Below are 21426 nucleotides of genomic sequence, written 5' to 3'. Positions count from 1 at the left end.
TAGACTACTCAGTGTACAATTTTAATTTATGAGTCAAAAACATTTGGATACATGCTGATATTCAAATTGTTTATTTGCAAACCAAAAAACTGTTGTAACAGTAACCATCCACAATCCAACTGTTCTAACAATCCAACTTTGAAGTTGCTAGTAGGAAAAGTGATATCTTGTGAGGTCTGAAGCACAACACTGAACAGTAAATCAGAGCACACTACAAAAAGATCAGGTGCTTACAGTAAGCAAACTGCCACTTATATGAAAGCAAGCATCATTTAAGACATAGTACTGAATTAACACTGATAATATAAAAGCAGCAAGTTTCTCGTTAAAGTATAAACACATTTACATATACATTTTAAACAAATTCAACAGCAACACTGGTAGTAAACCTCATTTCAATTATCTTTCTCCAGTTCAGGTACAGTACAGCCCAAACACTCCTTTTACTGTGGTTTTCAATGCAGCAATGCTACAGTTCTTGACAGTTACATACACATAAAACAAGCAGACAAATAAATAAAAAACCTAATTATGTTAAATGTACTACGCTCATAACGGATGGTGCTACAAATCTGTTTTTCTCCTCATTGCTTAACAAGGCAGAAGACAAACTGAGCTTTCAAATGTATTTGGTGTTTATGGAGCAATATCTATTAAAAAAGAACTAGATTTTTTTTTTTAAATAAATAAATAACTACTGGAAGTCACCATCTGGAGCTTACTATGAATAAATCTTATTAAAAGCACTAAATGCATAAAATGCATTATCATAGTCATTTTGGTCCTGTAAACTATCAGTGTCTAGAGTATGTATTTTAAGAAAATAAAGTTAATCATTGTTTTGGAGGGTTAGAAACAAACAATGAACGTTGACCACCTATGCAGATCTAAATATACATTTATAAAAAATTTGACCTTGAGAGAGTTAACTGAAAGTGGATCATAAAGAGAGAAGTTGAGAAAGGAAAACTGCTCTTTTGGGCCTGGCCTTCACTGAAGGCAGCATGAACGCTCAACCTTACATGCATCATCTTGCTTTGATTGCAGGTTTAGCTGACATCACATTTAGTAATCCTTCAGTGCTTTTGTGCTGGAGGCTTCTGGGTGCATCAGATCATTTATAGTACTTCTACCATGTCAGAAATCATTGAATAACTACCTGATATGTCAAATGGTTCTAAATGAAAAAGATCCCCATAGCTAGCTAGCACGCACATTCCACCATTTCTCTAAGAATCTTCAAATGTACACAACATTCTGTTCACTTATTCTATGCACCATGATGGCATACACATCTGTTCATAAACTATCAAAAAAAACTAAAAACCCTCTGGCGGCTCCTATTTATAAAATTGGGAGACTTTAGACACTGAGCTCTTTGAAATGCGAAACAAACGGTTGCTGTAGTCACAGTGGAGCACTTTGACACGTTGTTCCAAAAGACTGTGCTGAGAAAGGATGTCTGTACCTTGGCAACCCGTTGAGGGGAGGCTCTGCTGCTGATATGGAGACCACAGTACTGAGATGAGTACTTCCTGCTCATCTCCTGAACCTCCTGCTGGCTATCCTCTGGCGCAGTTTCTGTTTAACTCACATGGGAAAGAGAAAAGGGGCACTGGGCACAAATTCAAAGTGCTGAGAGTGGCAGCTCAACGTCTACAGCCAACACACATTTTGGCAGTTTGGCACAGTTCCCTGCATCTCTTCACATCTCCAACAAATCCTGGTGTGGGTCTACTCAGGCCTCCTGTTAGATCCTATGTGGGGGGAAAAGAAAGAGTGTAAGAGTGTGAAGCAACCTAAGCTGTATAGTACATCAGCATGTCACTAACAGTACACTGCCTTGTCGATAACAGCATGTGGTTTGTCAAAGACTCAGGACCTGCAGCATACTGTAAAATGGCTATGGTAAATTCTATTTGTGTTGATTTCCTCCTGTGCTTTACCTTCCCTCCCCAAGATCCACTTCCACCCAGGCTACAATCTTGCCCTCCCAGCCCGGCACCACTGCCTCATCCTGGAACACCTGCAAGACAAATCAGTCCTCATGGGTCATTCAGCACTTTGGCACATTCTTCCACTGATCAGCAACTTGCCTTTGCAGTGCCATTACTGCTTTTACAGTGTTTGGTGCAATATTGCAGTAACACAGTAAAGCAATCAGGTCTTCAACAGTTCAAACCATCTTGATGTAGTAATCATCTTTAATAAAGACAACATAAAATCTTTTATGTGATTGATTTTTGTAGGTTTAAAGAAGTGAAAGTAGCCTACCTCCTCTTTCACAGTACCAAACTCAGGGTCCAGGGCTTTAAAATGGTACCTGTAACTGCCCTCTCGGTCTATAGCTGCCTTAAAGTCTCGAAGGGTAATCTCTCCCAATCTAACACATCAAACACATAAATGCAAATAACACACCATCACTATATGCAATGGACATGCTAAAACAACATATACTGCAGATGAAATAATAAATATAAAATCTTTATATACACTCAAAACATGCTTATAGACATTATAGGATATCTATAACAAATACTAAGTGTGCAATGGACCTCTTTGGGATGCTGATCATAAAGGGTGTGAGAGAGCGTTCTGTGAAGTAGAGGACCTTGGTGCAGGCTGTGGAGGGGAGTACAGGGCTGCTGTGAGAGTGGGCAGTTTCTGCAGCCAAACACACATGCACAACAAACATGACTCACAGAAACACTTACACCACACTCCTACACAAATCTCATTTTTGACATGAAAAAAGAATTCATGCCAAGAATAATGGTCAATGCCAGCTATTGTTAGTGTTGTGCACAACACCCCCACCCCTTACTGGTGCTGGGAGACCAGGAGTCTCGATCTGTGTGAGTAGCCTTGAGTGTGGGAGATTTCCCCTTCACCTGAAAATGGTTAAAAAGAGTCACAAACACCTCATCAGGATTGGTCAGGGTTGTAGGTTTCACCTTTTTTTTAGGAGGTAGCACAAAGGAAAAATTTACAGCACATGTAGTATATTAATCTTTACCAAAGGTCTCAGGGCAGGTTGTTATAAACATTTGGTTCATTCCAAAAGAAAAATAAAGACAAACATGTTTGAGAATTGAGAAACTATTAATATATTCACAGAAAAAAAGGGTATGTGGAATCACGTTAGCATGAATCAAACAATCACAATTGAATTGGATTGCCAATTTGATCAAATCAAATGGAATTATTATAAAACAACTAATATTAAGCCTTATGTTCTTATTAAGCCTTATTTTATTGTTTCAACACATAAGAAATAGGTTAATCTGGTAATAATTTCTACACAGAAGAAAGACTAATCTAGTAATAATAATAATAATAACCTGATAATGAGAAATGCTTAACTCTCTACATTCAAGATTTAAGTTTTCACTTGCTGACATACGATTTCTTATACCTGATAGTTTCCTACCTAGCTACACAACATAACACAAGGCACTAAAATTCAAATGTGATTGGGCATAAAAAGGCAGAGTTAATGTGTCATCCCCAACACATTAAACCAGTTGGTTTTCTTGATAAAGGAGGCTGGAGAGACGGAGGATGACTCGTTACATGAGTTAGTAATCCTATCCCTAACAGGTGTGACGTTAGATGGTAAGGGGAGCGTGTCGTCTTCTCCACAGGTTCTTTTGTCTTAGTGGATGATGGGCAGTGGGCCTAACCCATGTGTTGCTGAATGTTATTGCTGGCACTATGGCACATGTACTGAAGAATGGATTGATTGATAGAAAAAAAATTAAAAATTCTATCAACTACTCTTACAGTGCCCCTTTTGATCCATTCTTCAGTATTTCTTTCATGTATTATGCATTATGTTCTTTACATCATGCCATGTAAGACAAATTCTCTTAGGGGTAATAAAGGTTTTATTTCAGAAAATATTTTTAATTACAATACTGGGATGTGTGACGACCATGCAGATGTGCATGTGAGTATATGTGAGTGTGTGTGTGTGTGTGTGTGTGTGTGTGTGTGTGTGTATGTATGTATGTGAGAATACATTTCTGCTTAACCACCTTGCACTCCTGCCTGTGTTGAGAATCTAGTATGTAGAGGCGGTCCATGAGGCTGGCCACACCCTGCTCCAGTGTGTCAAGTGTATGGTGCTGAGGGTCGTGGCCTCCAAAGCTGTTCCTCAGACTGCGTAGGGCATCACGTACCAGCTGTAGTTCCTCCGTCTGCCAGAACACAACCAATACCCATGAGCCCACTGCAAATGAGCTATAAATGTAATCCACGAGTGGCTCCTGGTTAATAACTCTTATTTAATTACAAATTTATTCAGATCTTAGAGTATTCGTATGACATGTAAAGGGGGGGGGAGGGAATGCCCACTCACTCTTTTGTGTGACTGCGCTGCACAGGCTGCAGGATGTGGGTAGCCATTGCTTTGAGAACCAGGATGCTGAAACACAGGACAAAGCTCAAAGCTCCTCACTACAAATATCTGTATGCTAAGAATGTGTGCGAGTTGCTTGGGTCTTACCTCATCCTGCTCCTGATTCATCAGCTCCTCCAGAATCTTTTGCTTGTGCTCCAGCTCCCTCTGCAGGTCAACCTGGGGATTAACAGAAGGCAGGGGTAATGAGAGGCAAAGATGGTGGAAAGCACCTATGGATTCTGCTATGGTGGATTTGGATTAGTAGAGTACCTGCTGGTTGCTGCTGGTTGTCATCATTCGCAGTGCTTCATCCAGCCTAAGCTGCTGTTGTTGCAGAAGGTGCTCCTTGTGCCCCATCTCTTTCTGCACAGCAAGAGCACCAATGACTCTAATACTGCTATGATCTTACACTTAAGAGTCTATATATTTTACTCTTTAAGTGGGAAGGCACTGCTGTACCTTATATTCGCTGAGAAGCCGGCTTCTGTCCTCTAGTTTCCGCTGGAGCTCTGCCTAAGGAACCAAACACCCACACACCAATTATCATGTGGCCACAGATATCTATAACCCACACAAACACAAGTATATACATCCTGTACACCTACATGTACACACACATACACCCCCCCCAACTCACGTTCTGTGCTGCTAGTTCATCTCGGTTCATGCTAGTACGCAAGAGCTCCTGTTTGAGCTGCAGCACCGAGGCCTCCTGCACCGCCAAGCGCTGCTGGAGAGCATCCTGTACACACAGCACATGATAACCTGATCACTGTCCCTCAACACACACAACACACAGTTACCTGTTCATCAGCCCTCATCACACAGCACAGTTACCTGCTCATCAGCATACATCACACTGTTATCTGTTAATCTGCTCCAATCATACTCTGCACACACTGCACATAGCACACTGTTAAGTGCTAACTGACCTTCTTCACACACTGCACACCATTAGCTGCTAATGGTTTTGTGTGTCTGCTGCACTGTGCTCTGTCATGCAAAGAGCTTGTAAGAAAAGGGCTACAGGTTTGTTTTTTTTTGTCTAGAAAAAAAGCCTCAAAGACTCACTTTAACTCCTTGCAGGTTGCGTGCTTCCTGCTTGTACTTCAATAGTTCTCTCTACAGCAAGATATCAACCAGAGATCAGAACAAAAACCAAAACAAGACAATAGAAAAGTAGGGTAAAGAACAATTACACATGCAACAGATTATTAACAGAGATGAGCATGAAAGTAGACTGAGGTTATTATAATCCATCAACTAAAAGGTCTGCGACTACATACAAATAGAACAATAATTTGGCAATGTAACACTACATTTTCATTTCAGTTACTTAAAGTATGAAAATAAGAGATATTGCTTAAAATGCATCTGCTGAAAGGTACAATCACATCAGTAATCATGCAAATACAAAATATTTGTATACAAAATGGCACATGTACTTTTGTTCTGAAACGTACTGAACTAGAACAGAACACTATCAGATGACAATAAAAGAAGCTACCTTCAGTTCCTGACTCTCCTCCATACTCTGGTCAAGACGACTGCGGACTATAACCTGCGGAAAACCACAGATTTCTTCACTGCCTGATTCAACACACTGCACTCCACCAGACAAATTCAAACAAAGAGTATTAGATGGAGACAGCTGCAAGAGTAAAGGAGGGAGGGAGTCAGAGAGGGAGAAAAATGGCCAAATGTTGCAGATGAGTTTGCGAGAGGAGCAGGTGAACAGGGAGGGTGGGAAACAGATACCTACACCATGGCTAGAGACAAAGAAAAGCTTGTCATGGAGTAACCTGACCCAACCTGCTACGACTGAGTGAGAGACAGCTAGTGAGCGGGAGGTCAGTGGGGAGAGGGGGTATTCATATGCTGGTCGCACAGAGAGAAGACGCTGAAACAAGTTGGCAACATGAGACAAGATTTAGAGATGTAAACACTGTGTGAAGAGATTGGCGGGAAAGAAACATACCAGTTGTTGTTCGGCATTTTCGACTCCTCCCAGGCTGACTGAAACCTCGTGCTCATCTTCAGGTAATGAGCCTTGGAGAAGCAAAGCCTGTAACACAGAACAGACACACATACAAAATAAACACACACACACACACACACTTGGTTGTAGCCCAAGAACTGAAAGCATATATAAATATTCTGTCATGAACTGATGAGCATCACGTGACTTTCATTTTACTTCTTAAGTGTCATCTGCACTTCTGCAGCATCTGAAAAAACTTCTTTGATCACCCAAGCGGTCTTTGATATGCCCAAGATATATAACACGAACAGTGCTAACCTTCAAAATGAATACTTTCAGTCCAGAAAGCAGATACCATAGCTGAGTGCTACATAGCCGATTTGTTTTCATACTACAGACATATATACAATTTAGCAAGTATACAATTTAGCAAGAATGAAAAAAAAATGTTGAGAATGAGTCTAATTTGGCATGGGCTTTGAAGTTGTATAGATGTGTGTGAGTTTTGAGTGACCTGTAGGCTGAACACCATGCTCCTGGCCTCCACCATCTCTCTCTGCAGCTGTTCCTGCTGCTCCCATAGCTGCTCCTCCCAGGAACTGCTCCCCACAAACCTCCCATCATGCTCTGAGGCATCACCCCATAATACCAGTTTGAACACGTCATCTGAGAGCCAGCATGGAGAAGAGAGATCAGGCACTAGGCCAGGCAAAACTGGTGCTTACATGACCAGCTTTGTCCAACAGTACACTGGAGACAGGATCGACCTGATCATTTAACACAAGAGAACAGGTAGTACAAGTACCCATTTCAGCTTTGGGCTCTCCTGATTGGATGTCCAAAAGTTGTCCTCTTTCCTCTGATAGGTTGACAGGAGTATGGGTGGGGCTTGGGGAAGCCAAGCTGAGAGGACAAAGAAAAATGAATGTTTAAATTAAATTGAACTACTCAACAACAACATAATCCCACTATACACTCACTGTCCTTCTTCTCCTACTACTTATTCACAACAAACTCTGATTAGTTCAGTTCCCTTAGTGCCAGATGATGTTTATTTAAAGCTGGTCAGTCACATGACACTCAGCTTTAAAAAAAACAAAAACAAAAAGTGACAAGTCAAGTGACAGATAAGGACAATAATCAAAAACATGTCATCATAGACACATCCAGAGTCTGCACAATAAAAGGATTCAGGGCAATTCAATTGCATTATAATACCTTTAACAATCTACATATTATGAACACATTTGAAACATTGTCAGTTGTACATAGGCTGTAGGGTAGTTTTGTTTGATCTGAAAGCATATCAGTAATGAACCTCTAATCTAATTCAAAACCTTGGGATAAAGAAATCCCAATTTGATGAACAAATGTTTTAAATAAACTAGCGTTACTACTTTTCATGCGTTCATTTGTGTTGATGCATGTCGCCTGCACTTTATCCAACTGTTGCCCAGCAGGGAAATGTTCCAAATGATTTACACTGGCGAGTGAATTGTGACTCAGTCCCAATAGTTCAGAGGCAGCTCAGCAGGGGGCAGTCTACCACAGCCAGGCCAGAGACCCCTTTCAGGAACATACATATCTCCATTTTTTTCCTCTCACTCACTCCCACATTTCAGGAGAACAGTAGCAACAGTAGCTACATTCCGACCTAACCCATCCCCCTAAATTGCCAGGACAAAGGAACTCCCTCAATCAATACCGTCCTCCTGTGTCCATGAAGGCATTGACTACATCCTACTGCCTCTACATACACCTTCAGTAACCCAAACTGACATTTCTGATAATAGTCTTTCTGAGGGCAAGCGAACCAAATCACCTCTAGAGTTTCTTTATATGCTCATAAAACCAGCACACACATTTCCATTAAAACATTGGTGTAATGATAGAAATTTTCAGAAAACCTGGCAAAGATTAACCACTGTAGAGATATAAAACATGACACTCTTTACAGATAATAAAACCCTGTAGGCTTTCTAAATGTTAAATGTTTTAGATGGATGTGTGTCGGATATAGATATAGAAGAACAACAGATACATGAGAGAATCGATCTTACTTTTCAGTACAACAATGGTACTTCTAAAAAGAAACAGGATTGTTTGTACTGCTGTTGCTGTTTCTTTTTTTGTGTGTATGTGTGCGCATGTGTGTTTCTGGAGGCACTCATTGTCCTTAGCTGGGCAGTGGGGTACAAAAGACAGACACTGAAAGAGATGGCTTGCTGCTCTCTGCAGTTCCACCTTTTGTTTTGTATTTCTTATGCTGTGGACAGAGGAGAGGGGGAGTGGCCTCTTTTGGAGACCCCTATCCCCATCAACACCCAACTCCCCCTGATTACCCTGGCTTTGGACTAGGGTAGGGCACAGAACATGGGGCACTGCGATAATACTGCACTGTCCAAAAAAGACTGTAAGGAACCATCAATTTCAGAATATGTCTCGGTTCTTTATTTGGAATTCCTGAACTGATGTAGTTTTGCTTTATTTGCACCAAGGTTTCAAGCCACTAATTCTTAATCACAGCAGTCAGTAGTGAGAAAAGAGCATAACTAATAATTTCATTAACATCTAATGCCCTCGGGTGCATATGATTATTTTCATGAACCTACTTCGTAGCCCTAGAATAAAAGCTGGTAAGTAACAGATGACATACAGGCTAACATCAGCAAATCTCTGCTCAGAAAGTTTAAATACTGATAAGTCTGCATGAAAGAACGTTGTGCAAGCTTTACAAAAGTCCAGTGTTGGACTGCAGAACGTCAGTGTACACTGTTGTGAAACAGTGTCTGTTTTGTTAAGACAAACCCATTGCACAAGGACAGCTTGAGGATAAATAAATAATTGTTGCCTGTGTCCAGAAAACCCACAGCATGTGAAAGCACATCTCCATCCTCTGATTTAAAATAAAGATCAGCTTTATTTTTGCTCTTAGAACAAATCAAAGCCCACTAAACTAGCCTACAAAGGTCTTCTTATACACGCATATTGATCATGCTGCAGTGATGAGGAAACCACTTGTGACTGGCTTTAAAGCCTGAGCTCTTGTATGCGAGGTCTTAAATGTGGCAGATACTGTGTGCGATAAACTGCTATTGCTAACTGGGAGATCTTTGTGTCCTGTGTGATTGTACATAAAACAGGAAGTCTAGGACAACATGGAGGTCCCAGCAGGACTATCCATTCCTCCCTCCCTCCCCCTCTCTCTCTCTCTCTCTGCATCAGACATTACTTGTGAAGGCCCATTAGTCATCCCACATTAAACCAGCTGTGATTATGTCTAATCACAGGAAAACCATTAGAACAGTGTATTTACACATCTACGTTGCTAATTCTCCCAGAAATTCAAGTTCTTTGGAACAATACAGCCACTGCAGTGAAAAGCTGGAACAACAAAAAATCTGTGCATGTCAAGGAAAGTCAAGGGATATAAAGACTTGTTGCTATTCTATGCATTTAAATTTCATTTCTTTGCATGTTAGACATTTACCAAGGTAGATGGACCTCCTCCATTCTAAGCTGTTCAAAAGACATCAAACAAGATGAGGAACTACATTTAATTTGTCTCATCAGACACCAATTAATACAGTTGTAACCAGCAGGATACATCAAAACCCACAGGAAATACTGAACTACTGTCTCCACCTGCATCAGACACCAAGTAAAACTTATCACCTTGAGTGACTATGACAACAAACTGAGCAGACAAACTCAGCACTTCAGTCGGAGGACAACTGACAGTTGACACTGTATAGAGTTCGGTGACAACGCTGAGTGCTGTTAAATTGATTAAATCTTTCTGAAGCATGGCCCTGGTCCACTGATCCACATGCAGCCAGGGACATCCAGAGAATTCTTCCCCACTCATTATGCTCACGATCAGTAGGCACAGCACAGGACCTTTCACCCTGACAATCCAGCATTCCATACTGAACAATTAAGATGGATCTCATTAGAGCAAAATAAATGAGGGAGTTATCAGAAGCTGAGGTTATATGATTTTTCAAGAGTACTAATAAGTTGTAAAGGTCAATTCACAACATTAGGACACAGCTTGAGAATGAAAACTTACCACTTAATTTGTTTAGCTCCCATTTTGGTTTAGGTTGCTACCCCACTGCACTGCTCCTGCTCATCCATGCAGTAATGGCTAGAAAACCAGTCACCGGCATCTTTCCCACACAAACACACAACAAACACACACCCCTCTATGGTCTATTCCGCAACTACTGACACATCCACAGAGTGTCACAGTAAGCAGCAAACCAGACAGCAGCAGACGCTCACTGAGGTGTGCAGTGGCACAACATTAGGACGCAAACATCATCAGAGAGAGGAGACCTGTGTACTCCGAGGAGCCCCTCGAAAAATGTATATCCCAGAGCCGGCATTGTGTCTGCCAGCTATGGGGCCAGTTGGAAGCCTTTCACCGCGTGACGTGCTCTTCAGCTGCTCCCGACGTGGCACATATGGAAGTCCTGTTTTCACCCGCACTGCCTCAGTGACAGAGGGACACTGCTCCGTCGCCAGGGCAGCTGCATCCTGCCTCGTTCTCCCTCGCTCCCTCTGGAAGTTGTGCGAGTTCTCTCTTCCCCTTCCCCCACAAAGCTCTCAGAGAACACTGCCACGTTCCTCCTGTTGATCTTTCGCCTGCTGAAATGTCAGACGCAGCTCAGCCCTCCTCTGTTTCCGCTCCCCCCCACCCTCCTTCCCTCTCTCTGCCTCCCTCCCTTTCTACCCTCCTGGTCTCTCTTGGGGATTAGAGACTTTGGGGCGTGAGGTTCAAAGCAGTGGGAACTGTCAAAATTAAGGCTGGTTAAAAGAACAGAAGAATGTGGGAATGAAGAACAGAAAAGAAAAATGTTTGGGCAGCTGTGCTCTGAATGGCTTACTCCAAATAAAATCTATCTTAGGATGCTAGCAAACACCTTTCCTCCTTAAGCACAGTAACAATCACTGTATTAAACTAAGAGTCAATTGGATAAGAAAACTGGATGTAATTTAGGGTAAACTATAATTAGACCTACGATACATTATTGATCTTAGGTGTAACAGCCCTTGGTGGTAATTAAACCTATAATATATCAAACACATGGGTCTTAGCTGGTACATGTCTCATTTGATTGTTATTTCGTAATAATAATCAAATGTTTATTTCGCCACATAATAATAATAATAATAATAATAATAATAATAATAAAAAATCAACATCATTAGCATCAAATGATTATTTTGAACAGCTTAATTGTTTGGGTTTTTTGCATCTCACACTACAGTAAGTTGAAGGCAATGCTGTTCAAAATGAACTATTATTGGTTATTGGTCAAAAAAGGTCACTATTCTTATAAAAAATGACCAGCATTAGTGGATGTCTCTCTCTTTATCAAGTCACAGCAAAACACAGACATTATTCTTTTGCTTTGTATTTTTGTATACACTGAAGTAACATTATAGCAACATTGCATCTCCTTAGTGAAATGTGTTTTTGTGCCATTTTGAAATACAACCAAACCTCTAAATGAAATGTACAGGTATATAGCTATTGCACTTCTCTCCCTCCAACCATACAAGGTGTTGCATGTGAAGGTAATGCAGTCCAATGTGCTTTCCTCTGTATTTAAAGGTATACAGCACTTCCTCCAAATACCTATGCATGTCAAAGAGCGTCAAAACTAATTCCAGAGCATCAGAAAGATTACTATGGGACAACAGCAGCAGGTTAGGTCTATATTATTCAAACTGAGGTTAACAACTGCAGGCCCAAGCTGCAGTAGGTCAGTGTGCACGTCACATGTTTGCTGTTATCTACAGTGAGGAATAAAGCATGACAAGGCATGCTGCAGCCTCTGAAGGTGTTACTGTCCAAAACATTCCAGCAACATCCCACATTTACAAAACAAACACCAGTAAGCCCTTGGGAGATGGACTCGTGCCTGTCATCCATCCCAGCTGCAGCTCCTGACAGCAGGGAGGGGAACGAGGGCCTTGTGGGCCACGTGTCGGAACTCGAGCCTCAGGCCTAAACAGCTTAGGCTGTGAGCTGTGCTGACACTGCACACCGTGAGGCTGGACGGGTCCAGCTGAGTGGACAGAATGGTGCTATTGTTCCCGGTTCCTGACAGGGGGCCGGCAGTGCCAGTGTGCCAAACCACAGCAGCCGCTCCTCCAGTCCTGACCCCAGCTGCCCAGCTCATGTCTGGGCAAGGAGCCCCTGAGCATCTGCAGCTCCAAACTGGACGGGAAGAAGCATGCCACTCACAGAACCAGTTCATCCCACACGTAAATGGCACACAGAGAATAAGGCCAACAGGTCCAACGTTTTCATTCCCCTCATTTACTTTTCATGTTTATGTTCTTCACAGGGCCTCCTGTGTACCACAGGTCTGCCTCCTGCTGCTAGCGGTTGTTGCTTTTGCTAAAAACCACACTTGGCTCTTGCCTGAAGAAATAACCTGTGTTTATTAGACACAGTCCAAGATGAGACTGCGTGAGACAACTCATGGAGCTTTAGTACAGCCCGTTTCCCCAGAAGCATGCTGTTCGCTATGAGCAGGCCTAGCGCACATGGTTTGCCCCGCCGGGGTGCCTGGGCCTCACCTGCAGGATGCTGTCTCTGGGTCCTCTTCACATGACCCTCTCTGGCCTTCGTACTGCTGAACAAGGGCACGCACACTCCAGCATGGGCTCTCAATCTCCTCGTCAGCACTGGAGCATCGGCTGTGGGGTGGGCAAGGGGAGGGGGAGTACATTGTTTCCTTCAGGTCAGTCAAGTTTAAAGTTCAACTTGCAGCAGGAGATTTAAATAAGACACTGTCTCCTTAGACTAAAAAGCATATTCAAACAAACCACTGTTCTACTTGTTTAACTATTATATGTACTTGCTACAGACTTTTATTACTTCATTCAGTACACATAACATTTTCCTTTCTTACTGGCAGTATATACAATCAATACTGTGAAAAGCAGTTAAATGCCATATTTGTGTTTAAACCCAGCACTATTGTTTCTATTGTTATGTGCAGCATTGTTATCAAGGTGATAAGGGTAACACTCGATGTGCAATACATCGCTGTATTCTGCATGTATTCTGCAACCGTTACAGTTTATTTTGCACAACTGTGTCAGTTTTCACTGAATTGGAAGACAAAAGCTGCATAACAAAAAAGCCGTTTTACTTGTACTATGACAACTGAACCTACAGAAAAGTGATAAATTTAGTTTAAAATGTGCTTTTAAGGGTGTCATCTTAAATACTTATCTATGCCAATCACTGTCTTCAAGACATCAAATATGTGGCACTGTGCACCCCAGTTTGTTTACATAGTTGACAAATGCAAATTACAGTTTGTATGAAATCTGTAGATCTGGGCCTGAATTCTTTAACGTTTGAACAACGAGCTGCAGTACATGCATACAACAACAAGGGGGCAACATTCTACAGAGCAAGCAAAACAAATGGATCCTGTTCTAGTCTGAGGGAAACTGAGCCCCTGTCCTTTAATCCTGCTAAATTTAATGCATACTGGTCAAGGTTTAAACAGAGCTCCAGTTGTCACAAAGGCTTGTGTAGAAAAATACCCTTCAATTTCATGATTAAGGTAGAAAAATGTTGTTAGCGTATGTATTCACTCTTTTCATCAGTGTTGCAGGCCTGTGAATGTGACACACTACACTTTACGGATAACCGTTCAAATGACAACAGGAACACCAAACCAAATCTGTATTACCCACACACAACAAATTACTAACTGTTGTTTTAGACCATTTGTCTGTTGTGTTAAAAAGTGAGCGAGTGAGAAGGAGATGAGCCAGATAGGGATGAACTGGAGCTGACCTGTGCCGTTCTTGTCTGAGGTGGAGGACACTGCGGCCTGAGTGGGCGGCATCATGCCGAGCTGCTGCCAAGGCTGCTGCTGCACTCTGTGCCATTGCCATAGCAGAATGAGGTCTGTGATTGGCTGAAGACCCCACTGAGTTCCTACCAACAGCTGTGCCTGATCTGTAACTGGCTGAGGCAGATGGCTTAAAATGTGCTGCCAGGGCCAAGATGAGCCTCATGGCAGGTTTGAGGTTCCCTTCCACAATATCTGGGAGAAGAGAGAGGAGAGAACGAAAGACAAAGAACCAAAGAAAAAGAAAAGAAAAAGATGAAGACATTCAGCAAAGACCTTAAGTCAGTTTAAGTTAAGTCTGTTTGAGCTCATTTAATTGGAAGATGCTGAGTAACACACCTCTGGCAGAGGTCTGGGGCATGCGTATCCGCTTGGATGATACAAATTGCAGAACTCTTTCCACATTCTCCCTCTTTTCTTGGTTGTCCCTTGGTGAGTAGTGAATGCCCTCAAGCAGCTCACCAGCTACCAAACAACAAAATAAAAGCATGGATTATGGCCTCTAGTACCACTAGGTTCATGCAGTAGCATTTTAGCATTGATTTTAGGACAATAAGAACAGCATCTGTGGACAATGCAGTTTGAGAGTAGATTCACTGCAACACTCACTGAACACCAATCACAGCTCACTTTTATGTGGCTGTATACTAATTAATCCACTGCAAAGCCCAGAAACATACTTCTCCAATGCTGATCTTGAAAAGGTGACCTCCTTTAGTTTAGCTGCAACCCTAACTTGATATGACTTACCCACTTAATCAAGACCTTTACTGGTGACTGAATATTAACGAAAGGTGTGTGAAGTTTGTATTTGTAGGAGTATGGATCTCCTGGAGTTAAAATACCTAATGTAATACATCAGTCCCTGTTAATAAAAATGACTAATGCTCTTTTATGTATTCCACAATAACAACACTATCATAAATGTAAATGATTAAGGTACTAGATATAACTAAGATATTAATTATTTACATTAAGAACTTTAATTAAATGTGACTGTACTCAAATGATCATGTTAAGAGACAAGCTGGATACAGGCCCTGCCTGCGCTGGCTTACCCACTATCTCGATGAGATGGGCCAGCACGACACCATCGCGGAGATCCTGCCGCAGGTCACTGACAGGCGTCACACCTGGCTTCTTCCTCAGCTGGGCGTTCACCCAGGACACATACGCTGCTAGCTGTTGCTGAAAAACATAACATTTAATGATATACCAACATGTAGACAACACCAATCCCATCACAGCACAGTGGGCAGTCACATTACATCAGAGTTAGTACCAACAAACAATTCAAAAGAAAAACCTACATTTTATTCTATATATTTGTTCTATACTTTATATATAGTCTGTACCATCTATTCTATAGCGACACTATATACTTGCACAACCCCCAAAAATGCACTGTGACTTGCAGCTCGTAGCTCTAAATCTCAGAGTAAAAGACAATGCACAAGACAATTAGCTGAGAGCATAGGATATAGATCTACTTATTTCCTTGTACTATGCATCTATATATTGTATTACAATATCAGGAAAAGTTGTTTGTGTTTTTTTTTAATCAAACTTGGGGCTTATTTTTTTTTTTTATGATTCTCATGGCATATTATTTAGCATCTGTTGTGATTTTGTAGCTGTATGATACAAGAGATACAATGTAGATACAAGAGCATAGAATGAAAGTCTGGCCTCACCTGCAGGGGTAAACACATGTAAGCCAACTACTGACACATCGAGCAAGTTAAATGTATTTCAGTTATGAAAGAGCAGACTATTCTACCAAGCTGACAAAAGAGAGGGTATCCCTGTCATGATGCCTGCAGGAATATGAATTTTCAAAGAAGCTCTGCTTAGGGTTTTGGACTCACAGCCTGTGACAGGTCAAATCCCTCCACATTATCCCGGTTTCATTTTGCCGTATTGAACAGCCTGGATTAGACTGGCACTTTCTCTGCACCATCACAACACTAAGGCTTATCCTGCATGTCCTTTCCAGTGAGCACATGTAGGGATGCACTGAGAATGCAGCTGTGCACATCCAGCAATGGGGTGCCCCAACATGGACTGCTGTGCTATGACTCCTGGCAAAATGATAATAGTGAACTACAGGTACATTTTCAATCGTGCTACTAAAAGAATGTTCAGTGAGTAGCAAAATTCAGGTTTAATTAAAATAAACGCCTTGTTTAAAAATAACTCCAACAACCCTTCTACATTCCAATTTAATTAACACCAGAAAATTTTATTTGCTGTGTTACAAAATCCACCAAACACACACAACAGGAAATGTGCCAAATGTTATTTTTGAGAAAAAGAGAAATGAACTAAAATGATAAAACTGAGCTGTAAAATGAATGAATTTCAGAGCTTCCACACAGCAATTTTCTGTATTCAGTCTGGTAGTTTGCTAATGTTAAATGTTAATTATTATAAAGCTGACATGGTCTGAAAACTATAAAATGTACATCATGATCAGCCTTTCTATTAGTAGGTACTTTTGGTGTGGTGCCTGGAAACAATACAAACAGGCAAATATTCTAAACAGGACTGCAATATATTTAACACATTTTGTACTATATTAGGTTTGGATAGATAAAAGCTTATATGTTAAGAATAATCTATTTTTAGGCTGCATAGCAATTATAAATGTATTTTTCATACACCCAGAGACCAGACACACAGAAGAAAAAAGACTACACATTGGATGCATGTTTGTTTTGTTATGCAATCATCTAAATACTAAACATCCTTAAAACAAATGGCCATAACTGAAAGTGAAGTATGTTCAGCACCTGTTGCAAACTGTTGAAATAAAACCCACTTCAAGCTGAAAAACGCTAGTATGCCACATTCTTTTCCTTCCTTGGGGTTTTACATGTAAACAAGAAAAGATTTTCTGCCCATTCAGCAACCTCAATAACCCTTTAAGAAGGGTGTTAATTTTTTTCAGACCTGTCCAGTAAATATCTTGCTAGGAGTGTTCCAAGTGATCCAGAATGCCATCCCAAGAGGGAATACCCAACACAGAGAACACTCAGGAGGGAGGCCTTCTTAACTGCTGATCCTGCTGTTCAGAATATGGCCCTAACTCAGTACAACCAGGCTAAGTACTTGGTAATAGGTCAAATCAGCCAAGTGAGCGGTACTGTACTGGACAGTGCTGTCCAGGTCACTGCTTCCTAATCAGCTGACACACCTCCATTGCATGTAGGTAGCACAGCCACTAGGATCACGACAAATGATGCACAGCAGAGAGAACAACAATGGACTGCTAAGGTCAAATACAGTGACAGCTGCTAGAAGTAAGCCAGTCTAATACGTGTTGTGGTAAGAGATTGTAAATGACTGTGGATAACCTTTTTTTTTTTTTTTCATGCTTACAGAACATCTCTATACCCCCATCAGTGTTTTTCTATAACAGGTCTGCAATGTATTCCTTATTATAACACTTACTCTATTCCTAACCTAAACAATGCTCTTCCTGCAAATGCAAATTAAATCAGCTCTATGGTACATATAAACACATCACCCCTTAAATGTCGACAGACTGTTCCAACAAATTCGGTTGAGTACTGTTTCAGGTGTCTCTGTATAGATTTCATTCAGTATTACTGATAATACGTTCACTTCGAGGTAGGATAACTTATAAAGCTAACTCGATGTAAAGTAATAACGTTGTCACTGTAAATGGCTAAATATAACAAGTACTTTAGCGTATATAGCCGGCAGTTGATTTTTCAGCGCTGTCAACATTACGAATCATTACGAATGACTGTACCACGTAATGCCGACAGGACAGTTAGTTACACAACATACATAAAGTTAACGAGATAGTTCTTAGTTATTTGAGGGGAGGAGGTATTTCACTACGTACCCATAAAGATACAAGAACGAATGCTTTAAATAACTGGACACTTCATTAATATACTGGCAGCTGTCGAACCCAATCGTCCGCAACGTCTCAGTTGTAGTAGATGGAAAAATAAATGCATATTTCACTCGCTTGGCAACTTGCAATAGTTTCTGTATGAATAAAAAGCTATCAAAAAATACAACCTTTATTTATCTGTTGAATATTACACAACAGGCATCGGTCACAGTTTAAGCGAGAGGAAAATCAGAAACGCAGTCCTAACACAACAGCTCAAAGACAACATAAAAGTTGTTTGGGATTCCAATAACTGTCTAGCTACCTCATTGAAACCTTCCTGAAGTACATCAAGCAGATTTCCTTTGGATAAAGATGCAATCATTCTTCTGCCTTCTCATGAAGATGAGTGGAGGTGAGTGGAGGCGAACGGAGAAAATTTAAATTTCGTTTTTCACTGCAGTAATTTAAGAGCGCATCGTTACAAAATGGGGAAACAAAGAAACTAAACAAAACACCTCAGCTGGTGCGACGGCCATATGTGCAACCACTGTTAGCTCGCTTCGAGTAACAGGATACGAGACTGACTGGGTTAGCGAGTATGTAACACGCATGCTCTGAATGCTCTGAATGCTGCCGCTCCACCGTCGTTATGGCGACGCCCCAGCTTTCAGAAATTGTATTAATCAAGATGTACGTTTAGGTAAGTTTACAGCAATTGTTGTTCCTCGTCATATGCTTATATTTTCTCCTAAAGGTAAACAATAATCAGGATTTATTCAGAAACCATTTGAAAAAAGCTGTACAAAATGTTAATATTAAATCTATGCAGCATCACTGAGCAACGATTACCCTAACCAAATGAACTTGCCTACAATGAAGCAAAAAAAAATAAAATAAAATAAAAATGAATAAAAAGAGTTGTGGGTAACTTTTTACAAGTGTGCAATAGCTATCTAGCAATTATACTCTTAGTACAGTAAGTTATTAGGGGGAAAAAAGTTAATAGAAGTGTCATTGGACTTTAGGTCCATTGTTAAAGTCGTGTATCTGTGTTGTCACCTTAAGATTTTTTGAAAGATAATTTTGATAATTATACCCTTTTACAGTATTACAGGAAATGGGATTTTATCAGTGTGAAAGGCAATATAATTCTAAAACAACTTATTCCAAGTGTGTCCTGTTAACAGTTCATGACAAAGATTACTAGCAGAGTACTCAGAGTGACTGTGTTGAGTACAGCTCTAACAGACCACATCCTTCCTGTCAGCTTCAGACTTCCTGATTCAGCCAGGAGACAAGACTACACCATATCATGCATTTTTACCAAAAACATTTTTAAAAAATCATATAGGTGCTTTGTAAATCCTTGAACCCAACCTGAAGCAGATAAGATCAAACACCTGTAGCTCCATATCATAAACAATAACATGTTCACATTATCAAAGAAGTGTATAACTCTGTTAAGCATGAAGTTATATGAAGGGATAGAGTGTGTATCATAATATTGTGAATTTACTCAATCACATAACGCTATATAACTGAATACCTGTAACTCAAAGAATGTGGTGATATAGAAAAAGATGCTGAAATTGACCTCTGTGCAAGGGAAGCAGGGGTAATACACCGGTTACTAGAATCTAGATTTTCGAATAAACTCATACTTAGCTAAAGATCTCATTTTGACTTACAGATCCCTCCGCAGTCGAGGAACGATGCATCTTAATGGCCTGCAAAGTAAATGACAGGTAAATAAGGAATATAACGTTAACGCTAGCTATTTGTGCATGAGTCTTGTTCTTCCGTTAGTTAGCTAACGCTAGCTAGCCACATCATTTACGCAAGTTAGTTAGCTATATAGCCGTTCTAGTTGGCTAACCTAGTTGTTTAAATCGAGAAACACCACCGGGCTGTCAGATATCCTACCTAACGCTAGATGACCTAGCTAGCTAGCTGGAGCAGGAGGAAAATTTATGAGTTTATTTCTTTATGGCTTATCTAAACTTTATTTAAGATTAAATTGTTAGCTATCTTAATTAGCTACAATTTAATATATGGTGCTAAAACCGGCGACAAAAACAGCTAGTCAAGATAACGACTATAATCCAGATTAGCCATCCCTACTAGTTAACTAGGATAGCTAGCTAATAGTTACAGTTCTTTAGAATGGCTAATTTAAGTAGCTAGGGTTAGCGAGCTAGCAATATCTTAAAAAATTAACCGGTTAGGTCAGTGAGCTAGCTAACTAGCTAGTCAATTAAACCTAACCTAGTTATCTAGCTAGTTGATATCAATGCAGCATTTTAGTATTACTTATCTGTAATTATATTAGATAACTCACCGCCTGTTATTTTACTCTGGATGATAACAGCACTGATTAACATTTATTTTCATGTACGCAGGCTTGATAGAAAATGCATTTTCCCTAAAACAAATCTCGGTGCCTTCCAGCCAGCCCAATCCGTTCTTCCGTTTCTATGGATACCAGAAACACTACCACGTGAGTTGTGCAGTTTGGGACGGTAAATTAGTTAACCTAATGTGTTAGTACAGATCATTACACAAAACAGTTATGCTAAGTTTTAACAAACACAAATGCAATCATAAACCACGTGCAGTTATAGTGATTACCTGTAGATTGATAGGTTTACCCTAGATTATTGATGACTGTGTTACGGTTTCCCCCTGTTGGTTGCTTTTAAGGACAATTTCTGAGTTCTTTTAAAGAGGACAAGGCAAGATTTAATCGTCGGCATTTTCGGAAACTTAATATTACATGTTTGTTTATCGATACAAAACTGTCAAACCAAATATTTCCACAATAACACACTGTATAGTAACAAAATTTTAAAAATATATTTTTCTCCATAATAATAAATTCAGCATTTAGCACAGTCGGCTCACTGCTTTGTCAATTCAAGACAAAATGTCGATTTTACATGCGAATTATATGATAAATGTACAACAAAACATCTAAGACAATCAGCTGAATCAATGTCAGTAGACTCCTGATTTGGAAATACTGTCAATACTATGAGATTTTTTGACAAAAGCACAAAGAACACACAAAATCAAATTTCAACAAACATTTTGAGGAGTTTCAAGTGCTTTTCACACATTCACATAACCTTTTTCGGCAAATGCATACATAGCTCTTAATTATACTTTAATATGTTCAGGATTATTATCTTAGTCAGGATACACATCCAATATAATAACCTAACTAAAACAGCTAATTTTTGTCTAAGGATTAGTCATCATTGCATTCCACATAGATATAGTG

General features: G+C 40.3%; 1 protein-coding gene and 1 long non-coding RNA gene across 6 annotated transcripts; one reads left to right on the top strand and one right to left on the bottom strand.

The window, feature by feature from the left end:
* Positions 1-55: 55 nt before the first annotated feature.
* Positions 56-20628, bottom strand: dixdc1b (DIX domain containing 1b). 5 transcript variants are annotated; one of them, XM_027005651.3, is made up of 22 exons: positions 20485-20628; positions 19835-19873; positions 15334-15463; positions 14615-14740; positions 14218-14470; positions 12981-13100; positions 7189-7286; positions 6898-7049; positions 6381-6467; positions 5910-5963; positions 5474-5524; positions 5040-5144; positions 4862-4915; positions 4673-4765; positions 4508-4579; positions 4361-4426; positions 4038-4199; positions 2825-2891; positions 2556-2664; positions 2275-2383; positions 1947-2026; positions 56-1757 (listed from the first exon to the last, which is right to left on the bottom strand). In XM_027005651.3, exons 2-22 carry the CDS (start codon positions 19862-19864, stop codon positions 1751-1753), a joined length of 2025 nt encoding a protein of 674 aa, XP_026861452.2. In that variant the 5' UTR covers positions 19865-19873; positions 20485-20628; the 3' UTR covers positions 56-1750. The 5 variants fall into 5 exon arrangements, 4 of the variants coding, with proteins under 4 accessions (XP_026861452.2, XP_026861445.2, XP_026861460.2 ...); XM_027005644.3 differs by lacking the exons at positions 19835-19873; positions 20485-20628 and adding an exon at positions 18469-18682; XM_027005659.3 differs by lacking the exons at positions 19835-19873; positions 20485-20628 and adding an exon at positions 18469-18682 and having other exon boundaries at positions 2556-2622.
* On the top strand, positions 18714-20960 carry LOC145658905 (uncharacterized). The gene is made up of 4 exons (XR_014124751.1): positions 18714-18846; positions 19837-19891; positions 20546-20643; positions 20847-20960. It is a non-coding gene; the product is annotated as an uncharacterized LOC145658905 (long non-coding RNA).
* The last annotated feature ends 466 nt before the right edge of the window (positions 20961-21426 follow it).

Source organism: Electrophorus electricus, chromosome 8 (assembly GCF_041902795.1).
Source record: "Electrophorus electricus isolate QZ-2024a chromosome 8, ASM4190279v1, whole genome shotgun sequence".
NCBI lineage: Eukaryota > Metazoa > Chordata > Actinopteri > Gymnotiformes > Gymnotidae > Electrophorus > Electrophorus electricus.
This window is presented reverse-complemented; position numbering and strand designations above follow the sequence as displayed.

What these genes read in the sequence shown, in the direction of transcription:
- dixdc1b (XM_027005644.3), bottom strand. Translation starts at nt 18,528, where the DNA reads ATGATTGCATCTTTATCCAAAGGAAATCTGCTTGATGTACTTCAGGAA. An exon ending in AGAGCCCAAAGCTGAAATGG is followed by an intron (nt 7,050 to 7,188) that starts GTACTTGTACTA and finishes GCTGGCTCTCAG; the next exon opens with ATGACGTGTTCAAACTGGTA. An exon ending in GCAACCTGCAAGGAGTTAAA is followed by an intron (nt 5,145 to 5,473) that starts GTGAGTCTTTGA and finishes CTGTGTGTACAG; the next exon opens with GATGCTCTCCAGCAGCGCTT.